The 21,543-nt window shown below is 52.1% G+C and overlaps 8 protein-coding genes across 8 annotated transcripts; 4 read left to right on the top strand and 4 right to left on the bottom strand.

Moving 5' to 3' along the window:
• Positions 1-3,155: 3,155 nt before the first annotated feature.
• Z519_02654 (uncharacterized protein) lies at positions 3,156-5,882 on the top strand (the record flags this gene model as incomplete). The annotated part of the gene is made up of 1 exon (XM_016760410.1): positions 3,156-5,882. The coding sequence occupies one exon, from the start codon at positions 3,156-3,158 to the stop codon at positions 5,880-5,882; it is 2,727 nt and encodes a 908-aa protein (XP_016623931.1).
• A 2,366-nt stretch (positions 5,883-8,248) lies between these two features.
• Positions 8,249-9,429, top strand: Z519_02653 (uncharacterized protein; the record flags this gene model as incomplete). Its single annotated transcript, XM_016760409.1, has 2 exons — positions 8,249-8,327; positions 8,387-9,429. 2 exons carry the CDS (start codon positions 8,249-8,251, stop codon positions 9,427-9,429), a joined length of 1,122 nt encoding a protein of 373 aa, XP_016623930.1.
• Positions 9,430-9,598: 169 nt separating this feature from the next.
• On the bottom strand, positions 9,599-10,579 carry Z519_02652 (uncharacterized protein; the record flags this gene model as incomplete). The annotated part of the gene is made up of 1 exon (XM_016760408.1): positions 9,599-10,579. One exon carries the CDS (start codon positions 10,577-10,579, stop codon positions 9,599-9,601), a length of 981 nt encoding a protein of 326 aa, XP_016623929.1.
• A 2,049-nt stretch (positions 10,580-12,628) lies between these two features.
• On the bottom strand, positions 12,629-12,949 carry Z519_02651 (uncharacterized protein; the record flags this gene model as incomplete). The annotated part of the gene is made up of 1 exon (XM_016760407.1): positions 12,629-12,949. The coding sequence occupies one exon, from the start codon at positions 12,947-12,949 to the stop codon at positions 12,629-12,631; it is 321 nt and encodes a 106-aa protein (XP_016623928.1).
• Positions 12,950-15,321: 2,372 nt separating this feature from the next.
• On the top strand, positions 15,322-16,051 carry Z519_02650 (uncharacterized protein; the record flags this gene model as incomplete). Its single annotated transcript, XM_016760406.1, has 2 exons — positions 15,322-15,602; positions 15,817-16,051. 2 exons carry the CDS (start codon positions 15,322-15,324, stop codon positions 16,049-16,051), a joined length of 516 nt encoding a protein of 171 aa, XP_016623927.1.
• A 757-nt stretch (positions 16,052-16,808) lies between these two features.
• Positions 16,809-18,890, bottom strand: Z519_02649 (uncharacterized protein; the record flags this gene model as incomplete). The annotated part of the gene is made up of 1 exon (XM_016760405.1): positions 16,809-18,890. The coding sequence occupies one exon, from the start codon at positions 18,888-18,890 to the stop codon at positions 16,809-16,811; it is 2,082 nt and encodes a 693-aa protein (XP_016623926.1).
• A 298-nt stretch (positions 18,891-19,188) lies between these two features.
• Z519_02648 (uncharacterized protein) lies at positions 19,189-20,661 on the top strand (the record flags this gene model as incomplete). The annotated part of the gene is made up of 2 exons (XM_016760404.1): positions 19,189-19,208; positions 19,260-20,661. 2 exons carry the CDS (start codon positions 19,189-19,191, stop codon positions 20,659-20,661), a joined length of 1,422 nt encoding a protein of 473 aa, XP_016623925.1.
• A 188-nt stretch (positions 20,662-20,849) lies between these two features.
• Positions 20,850-21,468, bottom strand: Z519_02647 (uncharacterized protein; the record flags this gene model as incomplete). Its single annotated transcript, XM_016760403.1, has 4 exons — positions 20,850-20,937; positions 20,999-21,186; positions 21,240-21,335; positions 21,391-21,468. The coding sequence occupies 4 exons, from the start codon at positions 21,466-21,468 to the stop codon at positions 20,850-20,852; spliced, it is 450 nt and encodes a 149-aa protein (XP_016623924.1).
• Positions 21,469-21,543: the final 75 nt, after the last annotated feature.

Genomic DNA, 21,543 nt, shown 5'->3' with positions numbered 1-21,543 from the left:
CTAGGCCAGATAAAGGGCCGGCATCCTTCACCGCAACAACCATCCATGGATCTTGACAAAATAGGTCAGTGATAGCAGGTTTGAGGACATTGAGATACGCTTACAGTCATAATACTCGCCCGTCTTCATACAGAGCATGTCCCATGTGCGCTCTGCAATGCTATCAATTCCGATGAGCGTGTCCGTACTGGCGGTACGGTCACGCAGTATCATGGCGTCGCAGCCAGATAGTGCACAAGCATCCGCGGGCTCCCTGAAGATTCGGATGTTATCAGGCCGTGTTGAGAGGAAGCCCCACAGAAAGCCCGAACTAGGGGCGCCTGAGATGTTGACATTGACTTGTAGAGTTTCAGAACCGTCTTTCTTTGCGGAGTTGGTGAAAAGTCCGATGACTTACCCTTGACGGAAACCCAGTGCACAGAAGGGCAGGGCCCGTTGTCGAACCCATGTAGCTTTGCTCCAGCAGAACAAACCAGCTCTTTACAAGGATCATCGTCCCCAACCATCCAGTTCGTCTAGCGAAGGTAAGCTGGCGCTCTTGGATATTATGGAGGGTAAATAGGAGGTTGATGACGTGAGGATGGGATCGAGGATCTTCATACATTCTGGAAGCTCTCGCCCGCTACCATATAGTACTAGACGTCCGGCGTCTGTCAGCTTAAGGAGAGAAAATACCTTCCCACAAAACAGTCACGATCTTGCGAAGGAACTACCTTCATTTGAGTCAACAAATGCAACCGGCTCGGCAGCCAACAACTCACGGTCCCTCGGCTCAATAGTGGCATCACGAAACCACGCAGAGGGTTTTGTTGCGCAGCAAGGAAAGGGCCATCCCGGCTCTGGAAAGCGTATCTGCCGTCTTGCGGAGTCTCGAAATAGTGAAGGGAGATCGATGAGAATAAAAGCAAGGCGTTGAGAAGGACCAAACGAGAGAGTGAGTTTTGAGAAAATGGTGCTCGTTGTGCAAAATAAAGAGCTTAAGGTTGTGGAGAGGATGTGCAAGAGAGAGATCAATGAGAGATCAGTGAGAGACTTCGCTCTCTTTATGACCTGCAGCCTCCCACAACCCTAACCAGCCAATGCTTTCTCACTTCCGCGACTTCATCAACCAAGAAAGATGAGAATCAACTTCTTTACTATGTCAATTTGATAGCAGCTTCCCTCTGAGACCTGTTCTCTTCTTAAGCTCTTTTCTTTCCTCTCTCACGTATCGCTCAGTAAGACGCCCTCTCCTCTAGTCACAGCAGAGAGCTTGCACACTCACACCCTGCCCGTAACCCGGGACTATCACCGACCTCTCCCAGCCCGTTTAGACTGATCAATCCGTGCGTAACCGCGTTCATACCTACCAACGGACCTGTCCGATCAGCTTTTGGGCGAGCAAGCTTCCAGTCCCCTTTCATGCTCGTCTGTCAGCAAGGGTCCATCTCCTTCGTCTCCAATGTCTCCAAGAAGACCCAATCCCTACAAAGTGCCGGTGCGTGAGCAGGAAGGCCTCGTAATCGAAGCGCCGGACGTAGAGTCAACTGCCAACCACGAGGATCGATGTTGCAACAGTTGCCACGGCTCCCCAAGCCCAGTTTGGCTCCTTCGACTCATGAATTAATGCCCTCTCCCTTCCAGAGAATGTCGAAGAGGATAGAGTGGATCAGGGTGTAGACAGTGAAAATGCGGGCTATCTAGCGGTGCTGCTGGAGATATTTCGGGTGAGGCCAGTTTGTCATCCAGAGCAAGACATTGTTTCTCGACGAGAAGAGCAGGAGCAGAGGTGCCAGGGCGAATACGAACACTCCCGTGCAGTACGCGACGTAACATGTCGAGTAGAGGGACCGCAGACACGCAAAAGCACAATAGGGGTCGTACGGTAAGATGCCATAGCCAACAAGACCTCCTCCAAGAATGTCTCGGGCCTAGAAGCAGGCTAACCAGACGCCCGAAAGACCCTTCATGCCGACGCATAGCTGTGGTACAAACTAGAGAGTATGTCTTTTGGTTGCAGTCAGCTTGTAGATGGTGTTGAAGATTTAGGACACCCAGCAGTGAAAACCTAGAATGACAAAGAACTGGGGATAAACCGGGGACAATGGTAGGGCAGGGGAGCATAGGAGGGATTGCCTTTGCGACTTTTGATAGAGACATACCCCGCTAGTTATTGATAGGGCTCACTGGCCAACAATTCTGTTTAGGCCGAGATTCACGATCCATTTCTCCAGAGCGAAAAGATCACCTAGGCCATATGCTGTGTGGAGATGATACCGTGGGTGGAAAACTGACTTTTCGGCGTGAACAAGTTTCCTGTCCAGAAATCAACCATGAACAAGAACCGAGCGCACTCGTCGGTTAGTTGCGTCAACCACTCGAGAATAGCAAGAGGGAATATTATCGAGGAAACAGAGTATAATTTCAGCGCTCGTGGCGTATGGCGATGTCGCTTGATCGTACGCGAACGATTTCAACCCTTTCTGTTCGGTCGGGCAGATTCTCAGACTCATTCGAGAAGAGCGCTCTGGCGATTATTAGCGTCCCAAGAAGTAATATGCGCGCCATGTAACATCCAGGTTTCTGTAACATGTACGGAGTAGTCTGCACGGAACTGGACTCCATATGGCCGGGACTTTATCGCGTCCATGATTGGTTTGCTTGTGAGCGGGTGCACAGAGCGCGTTATCGGAGAAATATATCTAGAACCGGAAGTGACACCTAACGAACAGGCAATCATTCGTACCGTGAGCTGATGGAATATGATGCAAGCATTTGCCGAGTGAAGGTGCTTGGTGTTCAACAGTAGAGAGCTCGAGGGACTTCGAGATGGCACGGGGGATCATTGAGAAGGCAAGAAGGTCGAGGTGAAGGATGTTGAGGAAGATCGATTGGGAAATGGTGCTATGCTGCTTTAACGAAACTCGATTTGACCCTATAAATACTGCCAGGCGCCAGAAACGCATAGAGCGGCATGACGACTTGGCCTAAAGGTGCCGTTCCCTTGGCGCACTCGCCTGGCCACCAGACCGACTTGGATTTCGACCTGGAATCCGAAGTTGTTGTCAGAGCGGTGTGCTCATGGCTGGTGATGAGATGAAAAGTTGTGAGCTGACACGAATGATCCATTCGGCGTCAGAGTCTCAATTTGCCATCTTCCATGGACAACGTTGATAATGCGATTTACGGAGCTGGTCTTACTTCTCCTCGTCCCCCTCGTTGCGGGTACATCGAATTCATTCACGACAACAATCACGCCTTCCACTTGTCCTTTCCGCACGGTTAACTACATTACTCATAGTCTCCCTCAGCAATGCCTGGCATCTTCTCGGAAGACGAACGTAACGTCCACAAACGTCGAACCCACTGGTTCTCCCAGCGAGAATCCCGCATCTTCTACCTCTTCCGCGTCTGACAGTTCTCATCCGACTTCCTCCCCATTGGCCCTGTCTACCATTCATTCACAATCCAAGATCAATTCCTCTGTTCAAACTGCGCACACCTGGCAGGAGCAGCCAACTCCGGCTCCTTCCCAGACCGAAGTGCATGGTACTCCTTCAGGCACAGGTCATGATGTGTTGGAGGAGGATTCTCCGCTCGAAATCGGAAAATTCCTATCTTTTGAGGACTGGAAGCGAGAGAATCTCAAAAAGTCGGGTCAGTCTGAACATATTGGCAAGGGACCTGGAATCGAAGGTCGAGAGCCGAGGAAACGACCCGCGTCTTTGCGGGATTCCCTCGACTCCTTGGGGGACGATGCTGAAATAGATTTGGACTTCTCCGGCTTTGTTTCTGACACCCTCGACCCTCCAAACCCGGGCCAACCCAGGGCGCATCAGGGGATCCGCGACAGCTTGGTCGAGATTGAACCGGGGCGTGCTCCGAGAGCCGGTGCGAGGAGCAAAGACGCTGGCACAACCTGCAAAGAACGATTCAACTATGCCTCTTTTGATTGCGCTGCCAATGTTCTGAAGACCAATCCGGAAGCAAGAAGCGCCTCGGCCGTGTTGGGTAATAACAAGGACTCTTACATGCTCAACGAGTGCTCGGCTCAGAACAAATTCTTGATCCTGGAACTGTGCGACGATATTTCAATCGACACTATTGTGCTGGCAAACTTCGAGTTCTTCAGCTCAACTTTCCACACTTTTCGAGTAGGCGTATCTGACAAGTACCCAGTGAAACCCGACAAGTGGAAGACACTAGGGACTTTTGAAGCTCGAAACACCCGTGAGGTCCAAGCATTCTTGGTTGAGAATCCAGTCATTTGGGCACGATATCTGCGCATCGAATTTCTCACTCACTATGGCAATGAGTTCTACTGCCCCGTCAGCCTCGTAAGGGTTCATGGAACTACAATGCTGGAGGAGTACAAGCACGATCTTGAATCAGTCCAAATGGAGGATGACGGTAAAGTGGACCACGAAGGCGCCGAAAATGCAGAAGATAGACTTGTGCCGGAAGCAGTGGCCGAGCAGCTTTTGACCGAGGCCGACGTCCTCGAAAACTCTATCAAGACTGCTGATCCAGCAACTACATCGGATCCATCCCAGATGGAAGGTTCTCTCAATACCACTCAAAGCCTCCTTGAAGTTCATAAAGGCGCAATTTCCACCTCGCCAGCGCTTTCGTCGAGAATCTTCAATGATTTGGCAGATCAAAACCATCCGCTCGACATGTGCAAACCCAAAAAAGGCAATGCAAGCACCACTTCCGATGCTCTGGATCGGCAGCATGCCACTCAGTCCCCTGATACGGAGGCTACGAGATTTGGTATGGATGTCCGAGTTCCGAGTTCTATGGGAACGGGCAATGTCACAATAACATCCATGGACGGGTCAGTCACGACGTCTAAATCCGATTCTATGGTTGATTCAGCAGCTGCCAACGCTTCGTCTGTTCCCTCTACCAGCAACAGTTTGAAACCATCCGCGTCCTCGACGCAGGCTTCTCACCCCGCCCCAACAATGCAAGAGTCGTTTTTCAAGTCGGTTCAGAAGCGTCTGCAAATGCTTGAATCAAACTCTTCCCTGTCCCTCCAATACATAGAAGATCAATCCCGCGCACTTCGAGATGCATTCCACAGAGTGGAGCAGAGACAGCTGGCCAAAACAACGTCCTTCCTCGAACATCTCAACACAACAGTCCTCAATGAGCTCAGAGAATTCCGCCAACAGTACGATCAGCTGTGGCAGTCGACAGTCATCGAGCTTGAGATGCAGCGCGAACGCTATCAACAGGAAAACATCGCCATCAATGCCCGGCTCGGCGTACTTGCCGACGAGGTCATCTTTCAGAAGCGAATGTCCTTCCTGCAGTTGATTCTCATCTTGGTATGCCTCGGGTTGGTGTTGTTCTCCAAGGGGAATTTGAACAGCTACCTTGAGCTGCCTCTGGTGCAGAGTGTCTTGTCCAGATCTCCGAGTACTCGATTTATTAATGTCTCCAGCCCTGACACGCCCTCACAGAATTCTCCAGTGTCAAGATCTAACTCAGCGGGAGGAGTGCGAAGGCGCCTGGGGATTTTAAAGGGCCATCGGCGCTTCCCTTCAGAGGACTCAGTTGAGAACGCGTTGAGTCCCGCCGATTTGTACTCGCCAGCGACGCCTGTCAGCTTCGGGGATCCTTCATCGGACGGCGACGACAAAGAGGATAGTCACAGACTTGGAGATCCCCAATTCGACCCCAGTCTGATTGAACGACCTAGTACGAGCCCACCGGTGCTGGCCGGGACAGAAGCGCCTACTGGATCTGAAGCTAATGTGGAGGTCACGGCCAATTCCATTGACACGGTGCTTCTTGGGCCCTCATCGGATGGCATACAAACAAAGCCTCCCATTGTACTGGTCGCAGATGCTACGCCCCCTCCGAAACATCTTAAGTGGCAGCTACCAGAGAGCTAGAGGCATTTTTGAGCTCTTATGGCGCAGGAAATAGGAATTGGTGAACTCCTACTCTGATGAGAATTGAGCCCGACTCGTTGGTTGGATGGATGTCTTGGGGCAAATGCGTGCCTGGTCAATACCATCTGCTGAGACAATAAAGTCCAATTCACTTTATCTGCCATTAACACCCCGCATCCTGAATCTGCACAAACACGCCGAACGCTACTTCTGCGCCGTCCTTCATACGCCGTCGGCTTGCCCGTTTCTAGATACCCAACCAGCTTCCTTTCGAGACCAGTCATTCTATCTGCAGACATACCATACGAATGGCAAGATATCGGCCGGATTCTTGAGTGAGCAGGATATTTTCCGGCCGGATTGCTGTCAACCTACACAAGAGTGCACGTGAGAACAAGCTCAGGGCGACATTTTATACAGTCGCGCAGGAACAAAGCGAAAAACATGCTGATGAAGCATATGTAGCAAAGCCTTTTGATCATGGGGTGTAGGAAAAAGAGCACAAACAAGGGCCCGACGACGAAAGGGCCCAGAAGACGAAGATGACGCACAAGGATGCATTTCACTGTTGCAAGATGGATTGAGACTGGTTGTTGTGCTGAGTCGAGATGTGTGTCGGTTACTGGGACGGGTCAACATCTTTGACCGGCGAGGAGTATCCACTCCTCATACTGTAGTTAATACTCACATACGGAAATCGACCTGTATCTGGACGTCCTCTTGTACGTCCGATTCGCGCATAACTGGCACGTGGCCATTCCAGGTTGTGAATATTCCCTATGAATGCTTCTTCGCTACTTGGGTGGGTTGACCGCTTGTAATACCTGGTAGGTTGCCACCAATGGCAGTACTGGGTACGCAACCATCAGGTACCCAGTACTTGAAACTATCTACCCAGTAATTGGCGAGAATTTTCACCAAGTCTCCGAAACAACATGCCAAAATTGTTGCCGTCAGGAAAGACGACATTCATACCCATGGATGTTTGAAGTCAACTTCCACAACATTGTTCTTAGATGATAATATAGCATTGCCTGGCTGTCGCTTTATTGAGAGTAAGAGAGAGGTGTCCATTTTGTGCATTGTGGTTATTCTTTCAACATGCTTCCATTTTTTTTGACTGGTCGGACAACTTGAATCACCCGGAACGGATTAAAGACAGTGACTATTCTTTATTACATGGTAACTTGATATCAGGCGAATTACAATCTGCAACGCACGAGGCTCTGAAGAAGAGGGGCCCAGGAGGAATGACTGCCGACAGCGACAGCGACAGCGACAGGGAATTCGTATTCCAACAGAAACTTCGCCTAATGTGACCGTGAGAGTCGGGCGCCACCAACATTGAGTGGCGTCGGTTTTCATGCCACATGGTCTCGCAAAGTCATGTCTATTCCCGCCGCTCTCTCTATTCTAGACCTCACTGCTGCCTCTTTGTGTGGCATTCCTTAGGGTTGATAGCTCAGGGTCCATATAGATCCTCTGTTTCTTACCTCTTCGAGGAAGACCTTATTAGCGTGGCTTGACAAGTTTAGCAGTCCGTTTGCCTTTTACCTCTTCCAACTTCCGCAGGCGTTTTTGACGGTGGTGCAAGGCTACGGACCAGTTCAAGAGAGCCCTCAGGCGAAGGCTCGCGCTAATCGCGACGTGGCTGAGACTGTTCACTGACTTAACCGTCCAGTCCCTCCATAACGGTGCTAATATCTGAATAGGCGCATATGGCGGTTGGGGTGAAAATGTAACTTCTGATATCTCCTATGGCAGAAAGATGTCTTTGTCGATTGACACGACGCAAGCAGTCCGAAGATGCAAAACCCATTGGCAAATGACGGCAATGACGGCGTTGACGTGCTATGGGCTCGCTATGGACTGTGCCAGTGCTCTAGCTGTTCTGAACCCTTCCGACTCGAGACTCCCACGACTAGATTTTCGGTCTCGGGATGGTCTCGGCGCGATAGAGCAACATGGTCGACTTGCGCCGACAATTGCCCCCGCGGAAAAAGATTCTTCCGCCACCACGAACATACCCATCTCACCGTCTCGCCAAGTCAAGACCGTCTTTTTCGTCGCAACCACTACACCAACATTATCGATTTTCCCCTCGTCTTTTCATATACCATGCCCGCAACGTCGATGAGGGTGTGTTGCAATTCGTTCACAGCTTGTTGGCTGTTGTAGCGCGGGCCGTATTGCGCCATCTTCAGGTTCCGACGGCAGATGGAAGAGGGATGTATGTTCTCCAGGTAGGTCGGTTCTGAACCTGCGGTCTATGTATTGAAATAGATGCGTTCCGTCCCTATATACCTGGGTGCCCCTTGATCCTGTGCGATGTGATCTGCCCAAAACGGACACTGCAAGTACTCGACATGTCAAGGCTCAACCTCTACATTTCGGCTGCCGTTGCTGGCATGCTCATGTCTGGCTATCAAGTGGTGATCCAAGGCTGTGCTCTCGTCGTTTCTGGGGAGCATACGCTGCAAACACTGTGATCGCGGACGCTTCAGATCAACAATGGCAGATCCCAGTTGCCATTCAGCTGCTCCCTGGAACCATTCTGCTTCTTGGCACTCTCTATATCAATGAAACACCCCACTACCTCGCTGCTATGGACAACATCGATCAAGTGGAGGATTCTCTGTCCTGGTTCCGAGGACTGCCCATCACCGACAGGGGCGTAAAGCTCGAGGCCAAAGAAATTTCCATGACGGTACTCTCTGGCGTACGTCGGCCAGCCATCCACAAACAGCATTTCCTCCGTAAGGCACTCAGCCATCCAATCCGCAAACGCCTGACCGTCGGAGTCGGCCTGTTTGTCGCACAGAACATGTCGGGAATGAACGCGCTGAATTATTATGTGGCAATCATCTTTCTGACAGCAGGCTTCGAAAGCGTATCGGCGTGCCTGTTTCTGACGGGAATATTCGGCTTCGCCAAGCTCGCCGCCGCGCTCCTCTTCATGTTCGTCTGTGTGCGTATCTACGGGAACCGCTTTTGGCTCCTCTGGGGGACCAGCATATGCGCTACATCAATGTTCGTGCTGGGATGTTGTACGGCAACAATGCCAGAGTCGTCAGACAATGGAACCGTCCCGTCTATGGTCCGCGCCACGGTTTGCGTCATGAGTGTCTACGTGTACGCAATCGCATTCGGGGTTTCGAGCGGGCCGATTGCCTGGAACGTCTGCAGCGAGATCTTCCCTTCTTACATCAACGCACAATGCTGCGCGGTCACGACGTGCACACAGTGGTTGTTCCAGATCATCGTGGCGGCCATCACGTCCATCCTGCTCGCCTCCATTCGGCCGGTGACCTTTGTCTTGTACGGCCTCTGCAACGTCCTGGGGATGGGATTCTACTACTTCTGCGTGCCTGAGACGAGGGGTATCGCGCTGGGGAAGGAGATGAGTCGTGTATTTGGCCAGCAGGACCTCAAGGACGGCGAAGACGGTGAAGCTGTGGAGGAGGTGGAGGACGTAGCCGACCATGAGACGCCTTTACTTGCCGCGGAGAGGCGGAGGAGGAGAGGTTCAATTGCAATTGTGGTGTGAAAATGTTCTCACAATTCTCTTTAGCGTGGTGAATTCAATATCTTGAGTCTTCAACTTGCCAGCGACTGCGGTCTTTTTCTTCCCCTCCTCTCCAGACCAAGTACCGACACATCTCAAAGAGGCAGCATTGCAACCTTCGAGAGGCAAAGCTTCCTCTTACATTGGACATTCAAAGCTTGGAAATAAACTTGACCCTGTTCGCCACGGCGGTTTTGGCCGTCGATATCTTGGGCGCAAACGACTCAAAGCTGTGCGGCAGGCCGGGATAGACGTGCATCTCGACGGGGATATCGGCCTCGGCGTGGCGGGCCACGTACTTGATGTTCTCATCCCTGAAGATGTCCAGGTCCGGCACGTCGGCGTACAAGGGCGGCAGGCCGGCGACGGACGCAACGCGCGCGGGTGCCGCGTAAGGCGAGACGTCGACGTCAGGCTTGCCGGCGCGGTCGCGGCCCAGGTACGCGGCCCAGCCGGTGAGGTTGTCGTCGGGGGTCCAGGTGTGGAAAGGTTTTGCGGCCTCGAAACGGCCCTGGTTTCGGTCGTCGAGCATCGCGTTGACGAGCACCTGTTGCGCCAGCGGAGGGTCGAGGTACCTGTCGCGCGCCATGATGGCCACGCCCGCAGCGAGCCCGCCGCCGGCGGAGTCGCCCATGATGGCGATGCGTGCGGGGTCGATGCCCAGCTGCGAAGCCGATGTCGAATGCACCCACTTGAGCGCGGCGTAGCAGTCCTCGACGGGCGTCGGAAAGGGGAACTCGGGCGGCGACCGGTATTCGACGGCGAAGAACGGGATGCCGCTCTGCGTCACGTAGCTCTGGATCTGCTTGCGGTACAGAGGCACGCTGAGGCAGAAGAAGCCTCCGCCGTGCGTGTACACGACGGCCGGCAACGGCGATGCTGTAGCAGCAGCACCTCCTTTCTTCGCGAAGCGGTGCACCTTTATCTCGACGCCGTCAAAGGACGCGACCTTGAAAATTGTCTCCTCGACGTCCTCGACCGCAGGCCAGTTCCGCATCAGGCCCTCCCACATGTCGTCGATGTCGTTTCGACGCGAGGCGACGTCGTAGGGTGGGTGTTTCGGCGCCGCGGCCATGGCGGCCAGCATTGGCTCAATGGCCTTGTAGTATTCGGCATCATACTGGTACGGCATCTTCCCTTTTTTTTTTCCCCCTCTCTTTTCTCCTTTCTGATTTTGGCGTGCCCTCGACTTTTGAATTTCTCCGGTCTTGATATACGAAAAAGCTGCTGTCCTGGTTAGTTCTGTCCCCAAGCGTTTCGAGAAAAAGATTGCTCCACTGTCGCTGTCTGAGGTATCTCTCTATATCTCTATATACATCAAATGTATATGTATGTATGTTACTCCGCAAAAGGCAGACCAAGCCTGCTTGATTCGTCCGCTACTTCCCCCCGGACTGTTAACTAATTATTTGCAAGGTGCTGCTGTGGACCTCAGTAGGCTGGAATAGAAGGAAAAGGTGACAGTGAGATGGACCCTTGGTACGCGTTTTCCGCGGGGAGGCTTGATCGCCGCTCTCCTCTATCGAGACAGGTACAGCTAGATCTTGGGTCTTGCCCACGATGTTCAAGGGAAATGGGGGCGCCTGGTGGACGATATCCTCGGGTGTTGCAATTCGCGGGCCGAGGAAACGAAGGGCACACTCATTGCCTTGTATTGTCCCTCCTCGTTGGCCTCTCACGATCCTGTATGATACTCACATCCCGGTCTATCGTCACCCTATCCTATTATGTGGCTATCTCATCCCCTCCGATCCTTCTCGCATTCCCATTTCCCCTGGCGCGTTACCTCAAGGCCCCACATATGAACTTCTCCAGTTAATGCATTTTGTGCAGAGAATATTGGCCTCGATCTCTGGCATTAAACACTCAAGAAATGACAAGGAATTCGCAAAGAAGTATAGGTCCTTTGTATCCATGGCCTCCCTTTCGCCCTGGCCAAGGTGGAATACTGCCAGTTGAGATTTGTTCATGCGGGCACCGCTTTGCCCCTCCTGAAATCCCGCAGCCTTGTCACTGTGTGGGGCCTCGAGGAGCACGCAATAACTGATTGCATGTACGTGGTATTTAGCCAAAGATACGAACATCTATTGACTTCACCAAACCAGGTCCTTGATTACTCTGGTTCACCTGTTGCCCGGCCCTTGGAATCACCATCTCAGACTATCCCGTGCGTGTTATCCGATCGCAACCCAGCAAGATGATGCCAAAGCATCAAAGTGCACAGCCGGCCACCCCTTGCACGATGCCATTAGCGAGAGACTAGGTGACTGTTTCCAGCCGAAACCTGCCGGTTTCGATCTCCATTGAAACTGGACCCTCGAAGTCTCTGAGTGACTTGAAATGGCTGAGCTGTCCGCGGTCTCGCCCTCTTTTTCTGCTGAGAATCCCCTCGACTTCGCCTTGTCTGTGATGGGATTAGTGGCTTGAATCTCCGGGTTAGAATCTTTGTGTTTGCAGCAAAGAAGGTGTACCTACCCTTTTGTCCACCCGGATGCCAGAATTCAGACCGACTAGGCTCTGGACGGCCAGCAGGGGACGATGATGGGGAAACTACCTTGCGACCACTTGCAAAGCTTCCGCCCACTTTGCATGGCCATATGGACTTGTTGTCTTTGCACGTTGCGTGCGAAGAAAAGAGATTTCATACGGTCAGAAGGTCATCTCAAGGATGAGGAAGGCCGAGTAGAGATTCGCCTTGGGATTAGCACGAGCTGAACAGAGAACATGACAATTCCGGCGTGGCCGTCAATAAGGCTACAATCTAGTTCAACGCACACGGCAGGAAAGGAATCCAACACATTTGCTGCTGTAATTCATAAATGGAATTAACACAGTTCGGTTGCTTTTGGGACCATTCGGGCTCACACCAAACACGTTCTGGAGCGACAAAATTCTAGTGTCCTTCAGCATAAAGCGACATTCATCTCCCTCATGTACTCCTCACCTTAGGTCCGGTCAAGTGCTTGGGTACTAATAGCCATATATAACCGCCGCGTGTGTTGATATGCCTGACAAACATGCCACTTTCCTCGGCAGTCCTTCAAGTGTACCTGTGGACAAGTGGAGGACCGCCGATGACCCCAACGCACTTGCACGGCCTGAACGCTCCCTCTTTCACAACTAGCTCGAGTTGACTTGACACTTCTCGCAAGTAAATACCCGCCCTTAAACATGTAGATAGTCAAAGCTCCGACCTCTTCCACTTCATCTTCTGCGCCTTCTCTATGACCTTGTATAGATCCGTATCTTTCAAATCTTGGCCGGTAAATTTCTGGTAATTCTCTGCGGCGACTGCGACAGCCTGTTCGTGTTTCCAGACAAGGACTCCAACCGCAAGTACCAGTAAAAGTAATAGGACGATGGTTATCGGTGACAGTGGGTTCCGACGGCGAGGATGGAAAGGAACTTTCTCGCCGGTGTATGCGCCGTCAGGGGATTTGGGAAACCATTCCTCGGTCTTCGCACGCTTAACGTTTGGGTTGATGCGGTTCGTTTTGGACATTTCGTGCAGAATCTGTGAGAGGTCGTCGGTCGAGCGGAGTGCAAGGGAGAGCAAATATGGTATGCCAGGGCCTAGACGGGCTGTCTCAAAGGATAGTTCAGCGCAAGTTAGTCGGGACAGAACCAACGAATCTGCGCAGACAAAGGACAAGATGGCACACGAAGGGGAATCGGGCGTCTGTGATAGGAGGTCTCCCCAACACCGCAATGTCACAACATCGGAATGAAGTTGCCCCAAAGCTGAGCATTCAGGCGGCCCAGGAACCGTGTCGTTCGGGATCGATATGGTGCTGACTAAGAGTCTAATATTAATACATACCGAGTCACCTACCGAGCCAGCTTGGCTGAACCCGATAGATACAGTACGTGTCTCGGTAGTGCTCGAGCTTCGGGGCGTGGCTAACGGGGCCGAAGGAAGGGCGGCGCTGACGAGATGGGCTTTAGATCCTCTGATCATACGTTCATTTGACGAGGAGCAAAGCCATCGGACAGGTGTTGATTTGCCGGCAGGTTCCTGCAGCAAGTGGTAAGATTGATGTTGGTCAACTAAGCATGCCCAATTTGGCCTGAAGGGTGTGTGGCCACTGGGCTTTAACAGCAGATACTCATCCAGTGGATGGATGCTTGATGTTGATCTGATCCGCGTTGCACCCCAGCAGCTGGCAGAATGGCTTGATGGGAGCCTTTCCTGCTGCCCTGCAAGGCTGAAATACAAGGACCAGTGACGTCAGTTGCTAGCGCTCCTCAGCCTCGTGGCTTCAAAGTACTCCTCTTGTGACTTCTTCCATCGTCGAAGTCGGATGACCCTTCCAAAGTGCGTTAGAGGCCAGAGTTAGGTCTCTCTCTCTCTATACGGTAGCCGACTGATCTTACACCTTGAATGTCCTTAGCTCAAGCGGAAGCGAGAGTATGCTTTCCGCCTGCCCATTCTCCACAAAGATCTCCAATCTGTCGCTTTCGGCGACCGAAGGAACGAGGCTGGGCGACAATATGGACCAATACAAAGACAAAATCATTATATTCTGGACTCTGACATCATAAAGGCCATGTCTTCGTTACCGTGTTGGATATTGACTTCGCATTCACGCAGTGTCTGCTCTACATTTCGATCGCCCAAGATCAGTTTCATGTTGGTATTCCAATAGCATCGACAGCCAAGCCGGCAAGGGCCAAATATGACGATAGCATCACCTTGATAGGCAGACCATATATGGGAATATCTGATTCTTGTAGAGCTGTTCGATATGCTGCGCTCAGGAAGTTGATCACGATTCAAGGATTCGGCAGCCATGTCACACCTCATCCACGACTCCTTCTTCGGCCGCTTAGTGTGATACTTGTCGAACGGCAAGTTGCTGCCGCACGAAGAGACCAAAGACCCTGCCTTTCTGGAACGATTTATTGATGGCTCATCGACTCCTGGGGGAAAGTCGCCGCCGGAAAGACCTGCTTCGAAAACGAGCACTCTGAATCCAAGCGATGGAGAACTGGCTGAGAAAGGACGAGACTCGCATATTATTGGCTGGTATGGACCTGACGATCCCGAGGTGAGATTCCCCTTTAATGGCCACAACCCAAGATACAATACGATCCGTTTGATCATCGATATAGAACCCACTCAATTGGTCAATCCTCACCAAATGCGCTATCACATTTGGACTGTATTACTTGACCTTCGCACTTTATGTGGGATCGTCTGTCCATACTGCTGGTATTGTGGGTGTCATGAAGGAGTTTGGGATTGGCCAGGTACCGGAAACACTCCCGCTGACAGTTTTTGTACTGGGTTTTGGACTAGGTAATGCCGTTTTTGATCCGTCTGATACCCCAGGTCGGCAGTGTTTGTACACCTCATACTGACAGTGTGGCCAGGGCCAATGACATTGGCGTCACTTAGCGAAGCTCCTGCTGTTGGAAGGACGCCAATTTATGTTTGGACACTGCTCACTTTTGTCTTACTCCAGATTCCGGTCGCCTTGCCGGTCGATCTTCCCATGCTTATCTTTTTTTGGTCCATTACAGGTGTCCGCCCCTTGCCACTGACGACGCCTTCGTGGCGGAAATATTCACCCCGCGAAAGAGTGGACTGGCTATCGGGATCTGGGTTGTTGCAGCTGTATGTACTGTAACCTCTTAAGGTGGCTGGAAAGTGATATATCAACCTGAACCAGATCTTTGGCCCTGTCTTTGGCCCGCTTCTTGGTGGCTTTGCGGCTCAGTCTAAAGGTTGGCGATGGACCATGTGGGAATTGATGTGGATCTACTGGATTTGCTCTCATCATGCTGTTCTTCTTCCTGCCCGAGGTCAACTGAAGGAATATCCTGTATCGAGGGGCACATCGACTCCGACATCTGACAGGCAACAGTGTACTCATGAGCGAAGGAGAGATCGCCTACAAGCACATCACCGTCAGAAAGGTGGCGTACCTCACTGTCATCCAACCTTGGACCCTGACCTTTACTGAACCGCTCGTATTCCTCCTCCACACATGGGTGGCGCTGATCTTCGGCCTCTTGTTCATCTGGCTCACGTCGTTCCCATTGGTGTTCGAAGGAGTCTACGGGTTAACCCAGGCCAAACCGAATTGTCGTTCCTCGGTCTTCTTGTCGGAGCGCTTCTCTACATTCTCCCATTCGTCTGGTACGATCGTGGAGTACAAGGTAGGATGTTTGACGAAGGTGGTCACATTATGAAGTCCGAGCAGCGTTTGGTTCTCGCAATGATTACGGCCACCGCAATCCCCATTTGTCTCTTCTGGTTCGGCTGGAGCGCCTAAAAGTATGTGCACTGGTAAGATAATTTCACCAACTTTTTCCTGCCCCTCTTCGAAACATTCTGAGTCCTGACTTTGATCTCCCCAAAAAAAGGATCATGTCCATAATCGGCACATGCTTCTTCGCCATCGGCGCCCTGATCATCGCCAATGCCGTCCTGATCTATCTCCGCGACGCATTCCCGTCGGAAATCCCGTCCGTCATGGCCCGTTCCGCATTCATGCGCTTCTCATTCGGTGCGGCCTTCCCCCTGTTCGCGCCGGCCCTGTATCACAACCTCGGGATCCACTGGGAAAGCAGTCTGCTGGGATTTCTAGGGCTAGCATAGGTGCCAATCCCGTTCCTGTTTTACTTTGTAAGTATTAACCTCCAATCTCCGCCTTCCTTTCTCTCTCTCTCTCTCTCTCTCTCTCTCTCTCTGAGCAGATGAGCTGTCCGGGAGGAAGAGATAGATTGTTGACGTGTCTCGACCTCTTGGTTTAGTCTGGTGAGAGACTCCAGAATGCCAGTAAGCGAGCACGCCATACCTGAGTATGGAGCACATCGTGCTACAACGTATGTACCAGGGCGTGCGTGCTGCTGGCTCATTGCCATCTTTTCGGCACTAGATCGTCGCTATTGACCAGCGAAAAAAAAATGAGAAAATGGCGACTAGGAACTGGTTTGCGCTGTTGTATATCCTGGGACCGCCAACCGGGAAATTTGATTGGGCTTCTTGCTCTTCTTGTGCCTGCGTTTGTACAATATGAACACTAAGATATACGATTCACAAGAAGAGAGGACATACCACGCTCGACGAGCTACGAGAGAAAGTATCTTGGAAAAAGCACGTGCAGCTGTGATGGCGCTTTCTAAAGACGCAGACCCCGATGCGAAAGAGGGTGGTATATTACAATTTCGTGTCCGTGATCACACACAAGATACAAACGAGCAGGGTCTAGGGAGCCAAAGGTCATATTCGAGAGACCTTTCGGTCCTGTCCTGTCCAGCCTGGGCGGCACGGCCAAAACCATATATTTCTCTTCCCCCAATTGTGAAACCATCATTAACCCATGAATCAAGACTCGATAAATAAAGTCCTTCATTCAGTCGTCGTCGTCGTCGTCTTTACCGGCCCTAACGGCCCTGGCTTTCCTCCGCGCACCCTTGAAGTGCTTCTTGTTGTTGTTGTTGCTCATCCTTAGTTCGGCGGGATCGACGTCCTTTTCCAGCGCCGCCATCATCTTCGCCTTGCGGCCCGTCAGCTGCTTCTGCTGTAGCTGCTGCTTTCCTTGTTCCGTGTATTGGTGGTTGAAGGGCATAGTCAGATGTCCTGCGTTTCCGGACCCGGGACCGAAGAAGCCCTTATCCAGTTGCTTCGCCCTGGTGCCCTTCTCCACAGGGGCGGCGGGTGCACGGTGCTGGAGGAGTGGGTTCGATGGTCCTTCGACCTCCGCTTCTGCAAGTCCTGACTCTTCAGAGTGCGCGATCAACCAAGCCTGTCTCTTTGCAGGCAAATGCGCGAAATCGTACAGCTTCTCATTGAATTCTTTTCCATAGGCCTCCGTGTCCGTCTCCGGGTCCCCCGACGGTGGAGGATGGCAGTAAAGCAATTTCCCGTTCACATAGTCCTTCAAGATATATCTCGCTGCGCGTGACTCGTCTGGTTGACTTCCCGGTCCCGTTGTAGCGAATCCCCTTGCGCGAGCGTACGCCCTTAGCATTTCTGACGCGGTGGGCACGCCGGTGCCACCTTCCTCCAGGGGCCGGTTGTGAATTTTCATCCCATACACGTTTTCGAGAAATGCTTGGGGAATGCGTTGCGCAACGAGCCCGGCGGGACCAGTGTACTCTCTCAATTGATCGATCGGCAACACGCCATTGCAGACCAGCTCGGCTTTTGTGGTTGCGAAATTCGGAAAGACTAACCCGGGACAGTCGCAGAGTATGACGCGGTCTGAAAGATGGATTGTCTGAAAGTGTTTTGTCTTGCCAGGGGTGGAGGAGACGGATACTTTTTTGGAACCGAGGAGGGCGTTGATGGTGGAGGACTTGCCAACGTTCGGATAGCCAACTAGGCCGATGGTCGTCTTTCTGTCAGCTGCTGTGGAATCCTTGGGAATGTTTTCGAGGAAGAGGGATTCGAGCTCGTCGACAGTGAGGATTTGAGTGTCAGGATGTGACGAGGCTGAAGTTTCGAGTCGCAAGCCGACCTCTGGACCTTCAAACTGTGATTCTTTACCTTCCGACTCTCCATCCTCCTCTTCGTCGGTCCATTCTTCTCCCTCTTCGTCCTTCAAGTTTAGATCTTGAACATTCTTCACCATCGCCTTCTCGGGCGAAGTGCGATCAATCTGCTGCTGGATCTGCCGTGCATCAAGCTCTTCCAGGGCATCTCTTCCTTCATTCATCTCCTTGGCCAAGTGAGCCGAGAAGAATTTGTAATTGATGCCTTGCTTGTGGAAATAGTCCGCCCATGCACTTCTTTGCTCTTCAGTCATCATATCCGCCTTGTTGACCAGCAACAAATTTCGCTTTTTTGCATCAACCTCTTTGACGTATTTCTCAAGGTCTTCGCTTCGGAATAGGAGTGGGTTCCGAGCATCAACAATCTGTACCACTAGATCGGACCGCTCGATTACTCGCCACAGTTGTCGCCATACTTCAATGTTCCTCTCGAACGGTGTCATAAGCAAGTCGTCATTCTCTTGAAGTTCGGCAAGCCCCCGTCTCCATTCCAGCAGACTCGCCCTTTCCTGTTCGTCAAGCTGCCGGGGGGTTGTTGTCTCGTCCCATTTCGGCCTCCTGGGCACCGTCAACCTTCCCTTATTCTGAGCATGTTTCTTCCTCGCACCCCTCTCCTCCGCCGCACTCAACAGATAAGGGTTTCTTTGGTCCGAATGGATAATTTTGACGTTATTCATCTTCTCCGCGGTGAAGTCTGTGCCAGCCAGTTCGGCGGTAGAAAGAAATTCGTCGAGGGCACCCTGTTCGGTAACGCTGCGCATTTTCACCCATGATGCTTCCTTTGCAGCATTTGTTACATATGTTTGGCCTGTTGTGTGGTCTGTCCTAACTACTCCTTGTTGAGACACTTTCTTGCGGTCCGAACCTTTGCCTCGTCCGAAACGATCATTCATGAGGCTGTTGCCCAGCCCCACGCTGTTTTTGCTCTTCGGAAGGACCATTTTGAAGGGGCAATGGAGGTTTTCCAAGGATTAAAAGGAGGGATTTGGTGGGATACTGCGAGGGAAAGTGAGGTCGCAAGACCTCGTGTTTTTGGGGGGGGGGGGGGGTTGTTCGCAGAGAAAGTGAATGTATGCGGAGGGGACGTCATATGTACTATTGTACGTAAGTAATGCGGTGGCTGTGGCTAAAATTTCTTAGAAATTAATTTTCCGCAGGCATTTCACCACCCCCACCAACATCGACCGCCTCAACACTACGCTCGCTTACCAAGTTCGTGCACTTGGATTTGAAGTCAAGATGCCTCGAAAGCGCTGGATGTAGGATTCGCACCCTTCTTACGATGGACATGGAGACTGATCAAGGCACAGCGACAAGAACAACGCACAAACATTTCAACTGCTCTACCGCCCACAAACCGACCCAGCTCTCCACGATGAGGCCGCCGGCGAGCGGGCGCTCTACCAGGTCTCTGGACCTGGCTCTTCGTCTTCTTATAAACCAGAGTTTAAGGAAGGACTACACTTGATCGATTTGGAAGGCGATCTGGACTTCGAGCACATGCGTGAAAATGAGGGCGAGGCGGCACAGTACGGGATTTACTTTGACGACACCAGCTATGATTACATGCAACATTTACGAGATATCGGTGAAGGGGAGGGAGAGTCATATTTTGTAGAATCAGTACCGGTCAAAGCTCAGGGCAAGGGCAAAGGCAAGACGAAGACGATGAAGTTGGAAGATGCACTGAGAGAGTTGTCGGTGGATGATGGTCAAAGTGTGGCAGGGAGTGATATGTTTTCAACATTCTCGACTTCTACGAGGCCAAGGACGTATCAGAACCAGCAGGATGTACCGGACGAGATTGCGGGATTTCAGCCCGATATGGATCCAAGACTGAAGGAGGTGTTGGAGGCATTGGACGATGATGCCTATGTGGACGACAAGGACGATGATCTCTTTGCTGCCCTCGCAAAGGATGGTCGCAATGGGGAGCTCGACCTAGAGGAGTTCGAGGCCAATTATGTGGAGGATGAGGACGAGGGTTGGGAGTCAGATGTCACAGAAAAGGCACCTGTGCGGCCTGCGGAATTGAAGTTAATGCCGACTGTCCCAGCCAGCAAAGACGGAACTCATCTGGATGAATTGCCTGCTCCAGATGCAGAGACAGCAGCAGCAGAAGATGGAGACTGGTTGCGAGACTTTGCGAAATTCAAACGGGACAATGCTCGAAAAGCGCCGCCAAAGGCCGCGGAATCTGTCATCGCTGCTTCCGCCATTCAGGACCAAGCACCGTCGTTGTACACCTTGAATGGTACTCCGCTGCGACAGAAGAAGCGCAAAGGAGCTTTGACAAATCCCAGCTCCTATTCCATGACCTCGTCCTCTCTCGCGCGGACCTCAGGCCAGCAATTACTTGACGCCCGATTTGACCAGGTTGAAAAGATGTATTCGCTGGATGAGGGCGAAGAGCTCGATGATATGGATGGCGGAATGTCGTTGGCTTCGGGGATGACGGGTCGGTCCAAGATGTCGCAGCTCTCCACCACCAGCTTCGCAGACGAAGGTGCTGTCCGAGAGGATTTCGACAGCATGATGGACGGATTCCTTGGCGATTGGAATCGAGCAAATCCTGGCGGGGGGAAACGAAAAGGGGTCAAAGGCAAACGTGGAAAGAACGGGAACGAGAAGTACGGTCTTCAACAGCTGGATGAAGTCCGCGCGGAGTTGGGGCCCGCAAGGATTTACCGGCGGACAACAACGAAGGCATGAAAGGCAAAGAGATGGCGTTGGAAGGGAGTGTGGACATGGCGCATCATCAGAGATACCCCCCCATCTTGCAAGGATAGTCAATGATTTTCTTTTGCATTCAAGAGCCCGGCAAACTCCTCATGTATGCATCTGTACGGTGATTGAATGATGTAGATGGGCCAGTTTTACGGCTTTGGTGCAAGCTTCCCTCACTCTCGAACCTCTCGGGCAGCAAACGGGGTTGAGCCCTCTCGGGGTTTTGCGACCGGATCCCACGCGCTGTACTTTGGCTTGGTACTGGATTTTCAGGTCAATTCTAGCTTGACCCAGGTGCACACGGCAGGAGGGTTTCACATACGTAGAATATGGACGATAAGCTCCTCTGCTCTGGGTCAAGTTGATCTTGGGCTCTTTGCTCTCCCATGGGCGCAATCCACACTGCAAGATCTTGTCTTCGACGGGGGGTTTGTCGACCAAGTAGCTGATCCAGGCATGCCAGCCGGGGTCGATTTGGCTCGCGTCAAGCTCCCTGTCCTTGTAGTCGACCTGCAAGCTCTTAGCGTCTGCACCGCACAACGACCCTGGGGAGCTTCCTATACCCATCGTGTCCGCAAGGGAAGCTCTTCGGTCAAGTTCTCGTAGTATTTGTTGCCATATCTGTCCATTCCAATGAATGTGCCGGCCTTTGTGTCACCCTGCAACCCAGTCAGAACCCAAGAACCTGTTGTTGGTGCATTGGCTGCGACGCACGATATACTGCATCTGGTGGCCATAGTCTCGGAGGCCGACTCGCCAAAGGTTGCGGAGGGTGCGGGTGATGGTGGACATGATGGATTGCCCAAGGGGAGAGGGGTCAATGAGGCGGCGGCGGACCACGGAGGGGATGTGTCGCCGTCGAGGTCA

This window comes from Cladophialophora bantiana, assembly GCF_000835475.1.
Source record: "Cladophialophora bantiana CBS 173.52 unplaced genomic scaffold supercont1.3, whole genome shotgun sequence".
Taxonomy (NCBI): Eukaryota; Fungi; Ascomycota; class Eurotiomycetes; order Chaetothyriales; family Herpotrichiellaceae; genus Cladophialophora; species Cladophialophora bantiana.
The sequence above is the reverse complement of the archived record's forward strand: the minus strand, read 5'-3'. Positions and strand labels throughout refer to the sequence as shown.